Below are 15131 nucleotides of genomic sequence, written 5' to 3'. Positions count from 1 at the left end.
GGAAACTCACGCAGAGTGCCAAGAGAACCATTCAATCATGAACGGAGAGGTTATGAAATAACCCACTTCGAGCTACGAGTAAAACGATAAGTAATTGATTAGTGTCAATCTACCTAATAATTTGAGTTGAGGCCAAGGGCCTATTACGCTATACTGAGACTCCACGGATGGACTAGCGCTAATGAAAGCCCTATCACAAACTAAAAGCTAGCCACCAGAAAGGAAACAAGCTCGCCGAAACCAACCCAAATCTTTTATAGCTCATTCTTAATCAAATCCGCACATTTCTCTGCCACCATGACAGCAGGTGCTTGCAAGTGTCCCGATACAATTTGTGGAAAAATACTCGTATCGCAAACTCTTAAGCCTTTCACACCATAGACTTTCAATTCGCCATCTACCACTCCTGGAGCTTTAGGATCATGCTCGGGTGCCATTCTACATGTAGATGCATAGTGAAATGTTGTTCTTATTCGGCGACGGATGAATTTATCCATCTCCTCTGTAGTATTGCTCTTAACATCAAGTTCTTGTTTTTCGGCAGGAAAGGTAATATTTCGAAGAAGAGGGAACCCAGACTCTTTCATTCTATCTGCGATGGAAAGTGTGAGTCGAACTGCGCTGCGAGCAATGTTGTAATCCGAGGGATCGGACAGGATTCCAAAATCAACTTTCGGCTTGTCGTGTGGATTTGACGATGCCAAGCGGACCGTTCCATTGGATTTGGGCTGAAGAATCGTGGCCAGAACACAAAATATGGGTGTTTTAGAGAATATGTTTATGAATTCCGGCTCGTCAAAGTTATCCATACCACTTGTGGAAAGTGGCATGAGCTCAATGTCGGGGATGAGGCTTTGAAGATCAGAAGATTTCGACGAAGCTTCTTTGACAAGTCCAGTACTATCCTCTTTGATCATTCGAGAGCGAACATAAAGCGCTAAGGTCTGAACGGGAATGCTGAAGAGGCCAACTTGGAAGAAAATATATTGGAAAAGCTCAAGTGCGATTTTAAGGGGGCTAGTTGCCATAGAAGTTAATGATTCGGCTGCCGGTACCTCCCAAGCGACTGGGATACTATGGTGGTCAGTCTGTGCCAGAGCAGGTTGGTTAGTAAGTATCCACTGTTGATGAGAATAAACCTAAGCATACCAATGTAGACCCGACCCCCGGCAGGTCATGCACCACTTTGATACCGTGTTCCTCTAAACTCTCACGAGGCCCAATACCACTACGCGATCAGCAAGTTAGTTCTCTCTCTCTTTCGCGTCTTTATTGCTTGTCTTTTTTCTCCATGCGCAGAAAAATTGGGGCAAAGAAGAAAACATACCTGAGCATAAGCACTTGCGGTGAGCCTATAGCACCCGAGCACACAATGACTTCTTTGTTGACCCTTACTGAATAAGTGCCTTCAGATTTTCGATCTGATGATTTAAAGAGTATCTTTTCAGTACGCGGGAGCCCCTTTTCTTGCGTAAATACAATATTAGAGACGAGAGTGTTGGTGCAAATCGTGAGGTTTCTTCTTTCCAGTGCAATCTTCTTGGGAAGAAACGCTTCAAAACTGGATACACGCTCCCTGCGCTTACTAAGAGTAAGAGAGAGTGTTGCGACTCCTTCCGGGGGAGCATCCGGCGCATTGCAATCTGGGACGGCAATGAACCCCATCGCTTTGGCACAATCAGTGAAACTACCGAAAGTCAGAAGTGAGATCATAATCAGAGGGGTCCAAAGAAAGCTAACGCTCGGTAGGCTTGGAATAGCCAGTTGAAGTAAGTGAAGGTTTGTGTGATCCATGGCCCTGTAGCATACATAGATCAGTATAAGAGGGGAACGAATGGTATACTCGAGGTTACTCACCTGTGTTTCCATGATAATTTGAATCCTGATAGTCAAGGGAGGTCTCGCTGTTAACAAAGTAAGGCAGCAATTTCTCATAGCTCCACTCAGAATGGCCTAAAGATGCCCATGCATCGTAGTCGGCAGGAGTCCCGCGCGTATAAATCATACTATTAATTCTGGAAGTGCCGCCCAGAACTTCTCCGCGGATTACTCCACTCCGACGATCATCACAGTATTTCATGGGTTCGGATTTCCACCTCGTAGCACCAAAGGTTGGACGAGTCGGATCGGAAGAGATTAGAGGATTGCGGGATAGCCATGTGTCATTTGCAGAACCGCATTCGAGGACAAGAACGGACGTTTCGGGATTTTCGCTCAATCGAGAAGCTAGTGTACACCCCGCGGTGCCACCTGAAGTCACCACAGATGTTAGCTAGGAGATCGATAGTGGATTGGGAAATTGAGAAAATGGTAGAAACGACGCACCTCCAACTATGACAAAATCATATGTTTTGGAATTAACCTGTGCCGGGTGGCATTCTGGGTACTTTTTGCCTAATGGCCACCACATGTTGATGAGTGGAAAGAAATCGGAAATGCTGGAGATCTGCTATAAGGAATGCAAGAGGTTTACTTGATGAAAAAGATCCTGCGAATCAAAAGATTATTTAAATAGTAGGTTCACTTGTCAGTTATTGATGTAAAACAGATGCACAGGTAGGCTAAATACGACAACACAGCTACGTATCTCCTCCCAACAATTTCAAAAACATGTACGTATAATGCAGAAGTGTGGCGATGTCGGTTATGCAAAATTGAGCTTTGATATTCAATATTTGTATTCAATACCTGGGTATTTGTAGGATGTGCAGGTTGCGGCGCTGCAAATTGCGGCACATGTTTTCCATGGCATGTTTGTTCCTTGTCTCTTCCAAAAATTGTCGTAGTCGAATAGGAGGATATCGGGATAAATAACTCATCTTCTAGACAACATCATATCCATATAGCAAGTACTTGACAATCAGAAATAAACCCAATACCTAGATGTAGAAGTGTGTGACATCGTAAACTATTTTACATCCAGTTTGTCATTCGAGAACGAAATTAACCGAAAGTTTTTAACATTGCAATATGTACATCCGTGTGAAGTTTGATTATGCTGATGTATAATAAGAAATTTCGTTACCCTACCCACTTCCTAAGGATGCATGAAATACCTCATTTGTAGCATTTTCATTTATCTTACAAGATACATTCCAAGAGTTGGTGCGAACTTACCTTACCGGACACAAAAACCAGCCCTCTTCTTATGTTCTACTTATTGGAAGGTGTCATGAATTTGCGGATGGTTTTTCTTACCCCTGTGCTTGCAACGATTCCTCTTATCACACCCGTGAGATTTGATGAATACAAATGATAGCCAAAACTAACAAGATAGCATTAGACATGTTCGTTGGATCATAATGAAGGGATCTGAGTAACTCAGGATATAAACAAGTATATAGGTCCGTTGGCAAAGGAGAGGACTAAGGACAAAGCTATCCAGGGAACAAAGAGTACGTATCTATAACGCATATTTACACAGTGTGCTCATATTTGCTTGTAGACAGATTCGCGATAATTTAATACTGATTCATAATTACAAGTACCCAAAATACTTGGAGCCTTTCCGTGAAGATATTTCTCGATCATACAAAGCATAGCATGATGCTACAGAGCTTCTTTTTCTTGATAGCATTTTAGAGGAAACTGCTCGGATGAAACCAATTGCCATCGGTATGTTCCCCCTTCGAAACTTCCAAAGGTAGGCCTGCTATATTGTTTTGCTGATCTATAACCTAGCCAAGCCAAAAATTATGTCTCTCGTCTGTTAAAGTCGCTTCTGGAGGAACTTATCATGGCCCATGATATCAGACTCGCAGACGAGAATGTGCGAATTTCTTCCTCCTGGAGTATGTTGCCGGTTCCTCGCTCATGTCTACCTAGCTTTTCTTATGAAGAGGCGTCCTTTTCAGGCACCACGAAATAAATCGCTGCAATTTCACCATCAAAACTTTTCGCTCTTTGAATTAAATTGCTTCAGCCAGCCGTGTGAAAGCGAATGCTTAGAATGCAGCAAAATGATCTTAAGGCTCGCTGATTTTCTTCGAATTATCTTCTGGAGAGGGAAATATTTTAACACTGTTTGGAGACTATTGAAACATTGGCTAAGACCTGCCTGTATCTGCTCTCTTGAATGCCAGCATAATACTATAGCCCGCAGGATGTCCTATAAAGCCTTCCACTGGCTCTATCTTCGTCTCCGACACTGTTACACTCTCAAATTCCTTGAAAACTGCTACAGTTACCGCTTTAATCACTACCTTCTTGTCAGAAATTTCTCAAGTCTCGGTATCAAGTTCCTTCACTTGAGGAAATTTCACTTACTACGAATAGCAAAATGGTTCCCAATACACATTCTTCCTCCACTACCAAAAGCCCAGTGCCATCGCAGCATTTGTTTCTTTGCTTCTGGGGACGCATCCAACCATCTATCTGGATTCCAATTTAGGAGGTCCGGGAAAACATCTGAGTTTCTGTGTAAAGTATATGCAGATGCACTGACAGTAACACCGCCCGGTACCGAATATTTTCCAATCATAGCGCCCTTTTCCGGAACTTGGCGAGTAAATGCTCCTAGACCAGCGGGATATAGTCGTAGTGTTTCCATAAGTATAGCATTTAGTAATGGTAACGAATCAATCTCTTGCGAAGGCGTTATGTTCAGATTCACAGAAAGTAGTTCTTTCTGAAGCCGCGAGGTGATAGATGTATGACGAGCGAGTTCGGCCATCAAATAGCTTACCGTGATTGATAATCCTTCATGTGAGGCTGCGATATGGTCTAGCATTTCTGCAGCAACTACTGTGTCTAATTGATCCGCAGAAACGGTTTCCGAAGCCTCAAGCTTTTGGCGTAGTTGTCCATAGACGGTTGGATAACATTCTATCTCCTCAGCTTCTTCAGATTGAAGAGTATCTCGTGCTTTGTTGGCCATTGAGAGAATGAAATCTTCCATTGCTTGGGATGCAGAAGCTGTTCCTTTATTTAACGGACTCATGCCAAAACGAGCCATCCATTTCGTAAGATTGGGGACATCGAGTTTCCAGAATAGCCCGCCAAGACCTAGCTCAAAATTTCGTAAAACCATTTTCTTGTCGGGATCTTCAACTAGATTCGAGGCGTTTTTGAGACCAAGTAAGTATGCGCTCGTGAGATCCATGAACAGTGCTTTGTTTTCTTGAAATACATTCACTGGTATGCCTGTTTCCGCCCAAACACGCATCCGAGGAATAAATTTGTTACAGGTAATATTCCTCAAGATCTGTGTCAATGATTCGGACGCCTGGATAAAAGAATTGGAGTAGACATGAGACAACATGCGTTTGCGTTCAGTGTGTACTGGTGCCTCCTTCATAGAAAACAAAACGCTGTGACTGAACATGGAGACAAGTCAAAATAATATTCAAAAGTAAAGCATTAAGAGGAATATGATTACATACCCATAGTTCAAGAACATCGAATACCATTCCCCTTTCTCGAATCCACCACCATAGACTGTTTTGACACCATCTTCAAGGCAATTGATACTCAATTCTCTTGGTGCAATTCTAATAACAGGACCGTACTTTTTGTGAGCAGCATATCGGCCTTTGTGCTCAGTGTCATTTGCTCGATGCCAAAATAACCATAACTTTGAATATGGCGTCGTGAAGTGTGCATTGGGAATTTGAGATAAAGGTGAGAGGACAGCGGTTTGCAGATGCTTGATGAGCCATATACACGATGCTACCGATACAACTGTATAGGCTATGAGAGGTAGCATGATATATGTGTGAGTTTTAGTTGAGCAATAATAAGTTGCTTAACTCACGAGCCATAGAACCAAATAGGAAAATTGGGGATGGTGAGGGGTTTAAAGAACTATATGCTTCACAATAAACCTTGCATCTGGCAGCATTGCAGTAGCACTATTTTGCAGGTCTGCCGTTCAGGTACGTCGCTACGCTGATTTTCATCAGTTGGCAAATCATAGATCTTGCGATCGATCATCCCGTTGTAGCGCAGCTGCATCCGTTGTAACACAGCTGTGAAATCACCGGTCATGATTCCCATGTTGGTGATTGATGCATAGTGAACCAATAAGAACTTCATTTGTCACGGGAGATCGTGCTCAATGGAGGTATGAAGATCCGCGCTTTTCTTTTTTTCCAAGATCAGATGGAGACGTCTTCAGCCACAATGCAGTTGTATGCAATCATGAATCGCATATTTCGTGGCAGCCAATCAACGTCGTTATAAACCAAACCGGAGGTCACATTGTGGCATGATGGAGAGGGCCTCATTATACCCAAGGGTAATTTTTCATATTGGTGATCAATAATTAATTATTGGCTTTAGCTACAATTTCTATGTACAAAGTTTCCCAAAGTTTAGATTGTATAGATGAGTGGAGTTTTCGAGATAAAACCATCTAAATCATCCAACCAGGCTGAGTTCATTTAAATCCTCCAAGTAATTTGGTTACTCTAACTTATTCAAAATTTGTAACTCATTTGGATGATTGATTAAGATGAATGCACTAAGATATCTCAATCAAGCGTGCTTTTCAACATTGTCGCCCACGTCTCCAGCCCTCATAGACGAGGTAGGACTGTAATGATGATTGTTTTTCTGGGCCAAATTCTCATATAATTTTGGCCTCTCAACATCCATTCTTAAGATATGTCGCCTGATAGGGTATGTAAATTGACTCCATCCATATGCGGCGTGCTTTCTCGTAGGAACGTTGAAAACTTGGTCCAATTCTTCCAGTGTTTTATTTTTAGTCTCTGGGACGAAGAGGAGGGTAAGAAAAAAGCCAACAACGTTGAAACCGGCGTAGAAAGAGAAAGCGCCTTGGGCCTTGAAGGCTCTCAGCATTGATGGCCATGTAATGGCGAGGACAAAGTTAAAGAACCAAGTGGTTGCAGTTGCCAAGGACATTCCTAGTGAACGAACATGGAGAGGATAGGCCTAAATGTTTGTCAGAGTTAGGTTATTTAGATACAACAAAGCAACTTCCTTACCTCTGCGGAGTATGTAAATGGAACAGGCCCGGCTCCCGGGCTGTAGGCCAAACAAAAGAGATAGATGCCTAGAGCTACGATGGCAATGCGAGTAGTTCCCTCGGGAATTAGGAAGCTCCAGCCGGTCATGAACAGAAAGGCTGACATAAGCGGGAAGGTAAACAGCAGAAGCCATCGTCGACCGAACTTGTCGATTGTCCAAACTGCAGGAAGCGCTCCGAGGAAGTTAAGCATGCCGAAACCCAAGGACGCACATAGAGCATTGACCTCCGAAAAGCCAGCGTCAACGAAAATTACGGATGAATAATAGGCAATCACGTTGATGCCACAGAACTAGTATTTATATCAGCTATTATATTCAATGTCTTTTTAATGCGAGGGGTCACGAAAATTGGAAGCGGGGAAAGAGATGTGCATCTCCCCTTTTCATCACTATGAGCTAACCGATAATTACGTGTTTCAAACAATTGAAGCTGTAACCTACCTGCTGCATAAACATTGTGATCTCTGACGCAACCATTGCTCTTCTAATCCGAGGCACTGTGAACAATTGCTTGATATGATTTTGTCCAGAACCCATGTTATTCTCAGCTTCGAGAAGCATGTGCATCTGGAAGACATCACGTGCTGCCTGGACCTTGGTGTGTCTGATTCTGCACATTGCTTGATATGCTTCTTGGTGTCTCCCTTTACCCATGTACCAGCGAGGCGACTCAGGGCAATAGAAAACAAAGAAACAAACGAAGAGAGCAGGAACTCCGGCAGATCCCATCATCAATCTCCAATTAAGTCCATGGATATTAGATGCGGTATCGGGAACATAGTAGAAGGCTAGATCAAATGCAAAGCCTAACATAATACCAAAAGCAGTAAATACTTGCCATTGCATTGCCATAGCGCCACGGATCGATGCTGGAGAGGTCTCACAGGCATATACGGGTACAGTGGCTGACCTATGTTACATTAGCATCGATATCATAGATGGCTAGGAAGTGCCCTTGGTTTGCTGATATCATGAAAGAAAAGACGGGTAAAAATACATACTTTGCACCAATACCTATTCCGAGCGTGAACCTAGTATCAAATATTAGAGATTGCCAACTTTTTTTTAAATAAAATTTAGGGGTTTCTCTTAATACCTAGCAATAAACATGTGCCACCAGGTGTTGGTGAATGCCTGCCAGAAGCAGGTTAGTGCAGAGACCAAACAAGTGACGAAGATGGTGCCTCTACGCCCCCACTACGAAGAGTCAGCATTGCCTATCGAAGAATGTTTTGGTGGGAAACGAGGATAAAAAAGAAAAGAACTGCACTTAGCAGTAAAAGGGGTGTATATGACTTACCCAATTGTTAAAAGGAACAGTCAGCCAGCAGCCAGCAATTGCACAACCGAGATATCTTTGAAAGTCTGAAGTTAGTGGTGACTCGGGTAGCTATAGTAGGGACTAGAACCTCGAAGGGAACTTAGAAATTGAGTACGTACGGGGCACCATTTGTGATACCTAATAGCCATGGGTCTAAGGAACTGTTCTCATCATCAATTCCAAACAAGCGGGAGTAGAATATTTGCGCTCCATTTACTACGCTCTCGTCTACTCCTTGAACAGCTGCGCAAACTGAACAAAGCAAAATGACTTTGATGAAAAGCGATGGCAGAGACCATTTACTTGTTCTTTCTTTTTCCAGATAAGCTATCTCGGTCCTGGAAAGTTCGTTCCTGGCTCGAAAACTGCCTGAATCTTTTGCAAGTAATGCTCCGGCCTTGAATGCGGAAATATCGACAGAGTCATTGAGCCCATGTTTTCGAGCGTAAGCCTCGGCAAGCACTTCTAATTCGTTCTCATCGTAGGACGCTAAAGGATCGTTTAAGGCTCTATTTGTGGCTGCAAGACGTTCGGCGTCAGTTGCTCGCTCGAGATGTTGTGAAGAGGAAACCTTGTCTTCGGACTGCTCCTTTCGATCGAAGTTTGTAGTAGAAACCATAATGAAATGGGGGGTTTTGAAATACAACAGTGAAGAGAAGTAAAATAGAGGGAGAGACAAGCTTCTTATTTATGGCGAGTACTCGAAGCATATACTAAGTCGTGCATAGTAAGCTATACTAGCTGCACGAGGATGACATCGACAGAGACGATCGAATGATTTAGACTGTAGACAACTTTCAAAGTCGGATGATTTGAGTTTAGTGATGGGGTTATTAGCTCAGTAGATTCTCCATAAGCAAGGAAGTGGATCACTATTTCTGAGAACATTTGAACAACTAGTTCGCCTTGATATCATTCCCGCTTGGAAACTACTTAGTAGTTAGGTAGAAGTATGGAAAACTAATTCGCTTATCAAATATGAATGCCGTGACTTCTTGTTTGCTTGCTTAGGATGTGGATCATTTTTGGCCAACTATGGAAATCATTCCACCGTTCCACAGAAGATCTACAATTGTAGCTTGATAGCTTCACCTCTCAAGTTCCAACCGATGATCAGAGTTAAATGGCTAGTACGAATATTGGTTACTTCTGCCACCTTGGCAGGTTGAGCTGGATCATGGATGGGAATTCCTAGTATGTACAAGAAACCATGCACATTTCAATTCTCATTTCGTATGCCTAGCTACTGGTAAGGCTCCGTTGGAAACCCAATTTGGAGAAGAATCTGTTTTTCGTCATAGTTCTACATGCAGGTGCTCTGCTTGGGAGAAAAAAGAGGCCAAAATTGATCACCCTAATAAATTCTATAATAAATCAATAGATAATAAAAATACAAAAATTAATGATACCTAATAAATCCTTGAATAATCTTCAATTACAAAAGTATTTAACCATTTAATTCTCTGAATTAGAATGAAACAATAGGATTATTCAAGGGCTTTGTTAGTGGTCAATTCCGGCCTGTTTTTCCTCCTACGAAGAGAGGTGATGTTGAAAACGAACGTCTTATGTAAGGTTAAGCAATGAACCAATTCTTGGCCTAGCCTCGTCAACTACTCCGCGTTACATAAAAACGTCTACTGGACGGCTCCAGATCGTCCAGACCGTTTAACAAACGTTCAAGCTATACTAGGTAATGTATAATAAGTACTAATGTTCGGCACTAATTTACCCAAGTTTCTATCTTAATCAACACGTTGGTAGTTTTGTCGACTAACCTCGTTGCCTTTCCCATGTCGATGTACTGCTTGGCGTGTCGCTCGCGCGTCATTGCTGTTAAGGTTATACTCCGTAGGAATTAGGCTAAATGCTGTCGTTCTAATGATCATGATGATCAGGATGAATGACAAATTGTGGTCAACGATTGAGATATGCAACAAAGTGTCTTGATTTAAGTACTTGGCTCAATTGATAGGGCATACCTCGTCTTCTCACATGATTCAAGCCATGGGGTTGAAGCAAATGGACAAAAAATTGGCATTAATTGTTAGCCAATGGCCTCTGGAGGTTACATTTGCAAGATTTCGAGGTTCATTAAAGCTGGAATACCGAAGTCACATTGGAGCATTAATTTATTTCCAGCAAAGATCCACAAAGTCACCGCACATGGAGACAACCCACCAGTACAAGAAAGGATGGAAACCTTCCACTCAAAAACATCTCGAACCAACTCAACCATGGACCCTCTCGACCACATCTGGATACTTCTTATCCACAATTTTCAATATCTCTTTCCGAACTTGCGACTGCATATTTTGGCCCTCGTCTCCAAAGATGTTATGCTCAACCGAAATACATATCTTCTTAGCTTACATATGATGATGGGGGTTGTATAGAACCTACTTCCTATACTTTTCCTCATAATTTGTGTAATGTGCGCCATGTTCCGATGAAGGAGTGAGAGCCGCAAGGACGTAAGTTCGAGCACCACCTTCAGTAGTCTTGCAAGCAAGACCCATCCACAAATTGATTATTATACCCATTGCTACACCGGTATTGTACTCTCGACCAAGGTCTTATGTTACCATCCTTAGAAAGAATTAGGATCGAAAGTCGTCACTCTGAATTAGGTCGAAGGGATAATAACCTGGACAAATTGAGTTCACAATTACCTTGTGCCTTGATTGACATCAGTACATACTATGTGATTCCAGATTCGAGGGGTGGGCGTGAGGGGAACATTTCATACTTTCCATCAGCGCTCAGTGCTAACTTGGCGATTTCATTGACCGCATACTGTTGGAGCAATTTGGCTAGAGCATAACCACTTTGCCCGTCCTTCCAGTTCTCCTCCGCGCTCCAATATTTGAGCACATCCATGTTTCGGCCACTTGGAAATGTCGATGTTTCTATGGCGACCACCTGAGAGTTCCATGTCAGTCAAACCTATTCAAAAATCCAAGCGGGTTTCTTTGTAGAGTCGATCGACGGGGACCCGTCAAGGTACAAGTAACTCGATGTCACTTACTTGTTACTATGCCCAAATGAGCATTTCCTCTTCCAACTTCTTTCATCCAAGGCAGTAGTAGTAACGCCAAGAAAGAAGTTCCAAGAACGCTTATCTCAATCATGGTTTTATATCCTTCCTTGCCTAGTTTTCGGTTAGCGGAAATAGCTCCAGCATACAAACAAACGAAGTCGATCTCTTGAATATCTTCTGTCACTTTCCCTGCGAATTCATTTATAGTTTCAAAGGTGCTCATGTCTAACCTGGAGTCACAGGTTACTGTGTGAACCAAGCTATAATTATTGCGACATTTTCGAGCAGTCAAATCATCTGTAATAGCCCTTTATATGTCACTTTTCAAAATTTGGAAGCCAGGAGACATTTGAAAACAATTCAAAATTCCAGCTGATCTGAATACTTGATGGAACTTCAGAAATCAAAAGGCTTCTATTAGTTGTTCTTATGTGAATATATAACTGAATCAAACTTACTCCATGCATCTTACAATGTTTTTTCCTATTGTGCTCGTCTCATCTTCTATTCTAGTCTTTGCCAGTTCCCCTTTCGCAAGCGATCCTCCGTTTGACCACAGATCTTGCACCCAGATTGACAAAATGTACTGCAATTGCATAACCTATTGCCGACGTTGCACCAGTGATAAGAATGGATTTTCCTTAAAAAAAAAAGAGTATTAGGTGCTGGAAGGGGAGGGAGGTCGAACTTGTTGTTCCAGATGATTGCTAGAATAGATGGCATTCTGAAGGATTCTTGAGATAATGATTGCATAATAGAGGAATTGGATTACTAAGAGGCAGTACAGCTTTGATCACATTCTAGTCTAAATTCGGGCATATAAGATGCTCTCGGAGACTTTGGCCCCAGAGCATGGGTAATGGAGGAACATCACGCCGACTAGATTTCCAACCCTCACATGGATTATTTCGATATAAGCCGAAGTTGGGATGTGGAAAACAGCTTCAGGAATTCGAAACTATCCCAATAATGACATTTGCATGGGCTTCAAAGCAATGTACAAGAACTCATGTGCAACCACCCCAAAACTATAGCCTCGCCAACAAGCCACGGAATCGACAAGCTATTCTACATTATTGATACAGGTCAAGCGAAGGATGAGTGGAGTACGAAGCCATTGCCTAACCTTAGAGAGGCGAATATTGATCACTTCTACGATATATCATCTTCAATAAATTGGTTATTCTTCTTGAGTATTATATACAATAAAGCTAATAGTTCTTCCAATCTTCATAACTTTATTTAATTCACTTATAATTGATTTTTCATTCAGTTCAATTCAAAAGATTTCAATAGAGATTTGAGTGATCAGATTCCGCCGCTTTTTTCTCCGAACAGACAGCCTTGCTTGCATGCTAGCCTCGTCTAAAGAATTTACACTAGGCTGGCTCTCGCAAAGAAATATTGCACAACGTCGTGAACAATCCAATCACCTCACAACCTCTCCCCAGATTCCCAATTTGGTCAGTTCTGAAGAGTTTCAGATCCAAAATGCCACCTTCTTCTACACAGCCTCTTTTACTCTCGCCCGCCGAACTCTCTTACCTCCACACATCTCTCTCTCTCAACCCTCCAATTCGCCCTGACGCCCGTACGTCTACCCAATTCCGTCCTCTCATCGCCGAATGCGATGTCCTCCCCGGCACAAATGGCAGTGCGCGCATTTGTTTTGCAGATGGCACTGAAGCTATCGTGGGCGTAAAATGTGAAGTCGAAAAATCGCGACCGACTTATCAAGCTGCAGAACTTGGTCCTTCGGAAAATGATGACGATGATGAGGCTGATGAAGATATGAGAGAAGCGATAGAGAAAGAGAAGCTTGAGAAAGAACAAAAGGGAGAAAGAGATTGGCTAGAGTTGAGTGTGGAGATTCCGGGGTTTAGGGATGATGATAGTATGCCTGTTTTCATGGCGGCCATGCTGAGTGAGGCGCTACTAGCAGATGCCGAGTTTGTGGGGAGATTATGGATTAATTCAAGGTATCATTGGAAGATATATGTTGATGTGAGTTTTTCTCTATACATTTATAATAATGAAATATCTCTAATTGCTTAAAATTTAATCATCGCGACTGACAATCATGCAGATTCTACTACTTTCACAGCCATTGTCCTACCCACTACCCCTCCTTTCTTTAACAACCCATCTTGCGCTTTTATCTACTCGTCTTCCACGTCTCAAGTCCGAAGGTGATGAAGATCCACTCTTTGACGATGACTGGGAAGCTTCCGTCTACTTATATCCTCGAACACCACAATCCACCAACTCTCGACCACCAATTACACTTCTCGTCATATCCGTTGGCGATAATATAATCTTCGATCCGAGTAAAGAGGAGCTTACAGTTGCCGAAGCTGTATTAGCTATTACCATTGGTGAGAGAAGGCGTAAGGATGGAGACGTAGATATGGATTCTAGCTCTGGAAGAGATCTAAGATTATTGGCTGTGAGGACCGTGGATTTACCAGCTAGGTTAACAGCGCCTGGTGTACCTAATGCGATGAACACTGCTACTGGAGGTGCGGCAGCTGAGACGACGGATCTAGCATCGACTCAAAGAGAGACAATGAATGAGGGAGGTGTATGGCAACCGCCAAGGGGAGGAATCAAGAGAAAGTTGGTCGCGACGATAATCGCAAAGGTTATGGAACAAGGAGGTGTAGCAGAGGAGGTATTAGATGGATTGGAGACTGTGGAGCTGTCCTAATGTCGCGGTTTTACAAGGAATTTTCTACAATGATACCCTTCTTCTCCCAAACATGTACAATATCTCGTCTCATGTCGGCCCAACACCAGAACAATGTTCTAATCCGATTTCAAAATAAAATTGGTATCAAAAGATGCGTCTGGCTCCTACCAAATTCCCAACCATTTCTTTCCTGAGAATTGTTTCTCATAAACCGCCTTCTTCTCTCCTTCCTTGCCATTTCCCTCCACACCCCCCTCAGCCGTCTCGGCAATCTCAGCTTCTTTTTCATGTCCCAACTTAATCCCCGGACCCAAAACCTCTCTATCAGTCTTAGCAGTCCAGCCACCAAAGCCTTCGTCTTTATCTAATCCATGCGCCTTTCTATAAGCAGCCCTCTTCGCAACGTCCTCCACCTTATGTTTTCTCCTTTCCATAGTCTCTGCTGTTACATGCGCAGTGTGCAGCTGTAAAACTTCATAGCATGTTCTTGTAAATGCGATTGGGTGTAGGAATAGTTGTGGCCATTCAGGTAGCATATCTCCGAATGGGGAATCGCGCTTAAAGTTTGTGATCCAGACTCCTCCTGCGAGGGTAGAGAGTGTGCCCTGGAATTGAAGGTTAGTTATATAGTTTGGAGAAACTGAAAGAGAGTGGAATAGGTATTACCAATGCGATCCAGATATGAATGGACTTGTTGTTGAGAAACCAATGCATAAATGTTCCTTCCGGTGGCATCATATTTGGATATTTCTTCACACTTTGTCTGGCTATTTCTTCGGCGCTCAATTGGGGACCTGGATACCGGGGAGGATCTTTGCGGAGACGGGCAGGGTGAGAAGGGGGGTTGAATTTGGCGGGTTTCTCGAGAACGAGGGGTTTGGAGGACTTTTTGGAAGCATTATTCTTTGATTTGGTAGAAGCGTTGCGAATGGTCGTTTTTGAGGACAGAGACCAGAGAGGAGATCGAAGTGGTAAAAGAAACCTGGGTATAGAGGCTGTGGACGACATTATGGATGATAGATCACGAAAAACCCTCTTGATTTTGATTGATGGTGTAAAAAAAGTAGATCAGCAAGCTACCTACCTTGTAC

General features: G+C 42.8%; 6 protein-coding genes across 6 annotated transcripts; 1 reads left to right on the top strand and 5 right to left on the bottom strand.

Moving 5' to 3' along the window:
- Nucleotides 1–254: 254 nt before the first annotated feature.
- On the bottom strand, nucleotides 255–2410 carry EAE98_008140 (uncharacterized protein; the record flags this gene model as incomplete). Its single annotated transcript, XM_038955763.1, has 6 exons — nucleotides 255–1088; nucleotides 1150–1228; nucleotides 1328–1687; nucleotides 1741–1798; nucleotides 1858–2250; nucleotides 2326–2410. The coding sequence occupies 6 exons, from the start codon at nucleotides 2408–2410 to the stop codon at nucleotides 255–257; spliced, it is 1809 nt and encodes a 602-aa protein (XP_038808057.1).
- A 1038-nt stretch (nucleotides 2411–3448) lies between these two features.
- On the bottom strand, nucleotides 3449–6033 carry EAE98_008139 (uncharacterized protein). Its single transcript, XM_038955762.1, has 3 exons — nucleotides 5382–6033; nucleotides 4267–5315; nucleotides 3449–4198 (listed from the first exon to the last, which is right to left on the bottom strand). The coding sequence occupies exons 1-3, from the start codon at nucleotides 5702–5704 to the stop codon at nucleotides 4047–4049; spliced, it is 1524 nt and encodes a 507-aa protein (XP_038808056.1). The 5' UTR covers nucleotides 5705–6033; the 3' UTR covers nucleotides 3449–4046.
- A 441-nt stretch (nucleotides 6034–6474) lies between these two features.
- EAE98_008138 (uncharacterized protein) lies at nucleotides 6475–8930 on the bottom strand (the record flags this gene model as incomplete). The annotated part of the gene is made up of 7 exons (XM_038955761.1): nucleotides 6475–6894; nucleotides 6948–7280; nucleotides 7432–7900; nucleotides 7992–8021; nucleotides 8087–8187; nucleotides 8291–8345; nucleotides 8431–8930. The coding sequence occupies 7 exons, from the start codon at nucleotides 8928–8930 to the stop codon at nucleotides 6475–6477; spliced, it is 1908 nt and encodes a 635-aa protein (XP_038808055.1).
- Nucleotides 8931–10911: 1981 nt separating this feature from the next.
- Nucleotides 10912–12074, bottom strand: EAE98_008137 (uncharacterized protein; the record flags this gene model as incomplete). Its single annotated transcript, XM_038955760.1, is given in 5 exon segments — nucleotides 10912–10990; nucleotides 11061–11220; nucleotides 11340–11659; nucleotides 11810–11952; nucleotides 11964–12074. The coding sequence occupies 5 exon segments, from the start codon at nucleotides 12072–12074 to the stop codon at nucleotides 10912–10914; spliced, it is 813 nt and encodes a 270-aa protein (XP_038808054.1).
- A 768-nt stretch (nucleotides 12075–12842) lies between these two features.
- On the top strand, nucleotides 12843–14058 carry EAE98_008136 (uncharacterized protein; the record flags this gene model as incomplete). Its single annotated transcript, XM_038955759.1, has 2 exons — nucleotides 12843–13355; nucleotides 13438–14058. 2 exons carry the CDS (start codon nucleotides 12843–12845, stop codon nucleotides 14056–14058), a joined length of 1134 nt encoding a protein of 377 aa, XP_038808053.1.
- Nucleotides 14059–14204: 146 nt separating this feature from the next.
- EAE98_008135 (uncharacterized protein) lies at nucleotides 14205–15048 on the bottom strand (the record flags this gene model as incomplete). The annotated part of the gene is made up of 2 exons (XM_038955758.1): nucleotides 14205–14645; nucleotides 14707–15048. 2 exons carry the CDS (start codon nucleotides 15046–15048, stop codon nucleotides 14205–14207), a joined length of 783 nt encoding a protein of 260 aa, XP_038808052.1.
- Nucleotides 15049–15131: the final 83 nt, after the last annotated feature.

This window comes from Botrytis deweyae (genome assembly GCF_014898535.1).
Source record: "Botrytis deweyae strain B1 chromosome Unknown BDEW_020, whole genome shotgun sequence".
In the NCBI taxonomy this organism is placed as follows: domain Eukaryota; kingdom Fungi; phylum Ascomycota; class Leotiomycetes; order Helotiales; family Sclerotiniaceae; genus Botrytis; species Botrytis deweyae.
Note: the sequence above shows the minus strand (reverse complement) of the source record. Positions and strands in the feature narration are given on the sequence as shown.

Bases quoted from the DNA above. Each gene is read 5' to 3' on its own strand.
- EAE98_008139 (XM_038955762.1), bottom strand. From the start codon at position 5,704: ATGCTACCTCTCATAGCCTATACAGTTGTATCGGTAGCATCGTGTATA. The intron at 5,316-5,381 runs GTATGTAATCAT...CTCCATGTTCAG, and splicing joins TCGATGTTCTTGAACTATGG to TCACAGCGTTTTGTTTTCTA. The intron at 4,199-4,266 runs GTAAGTGAAATT...ACAAGAAGGTAG, and splicing joins GAACCATTTTGCTATTCGTA to TGATTAAAGCGGTAACTGTA.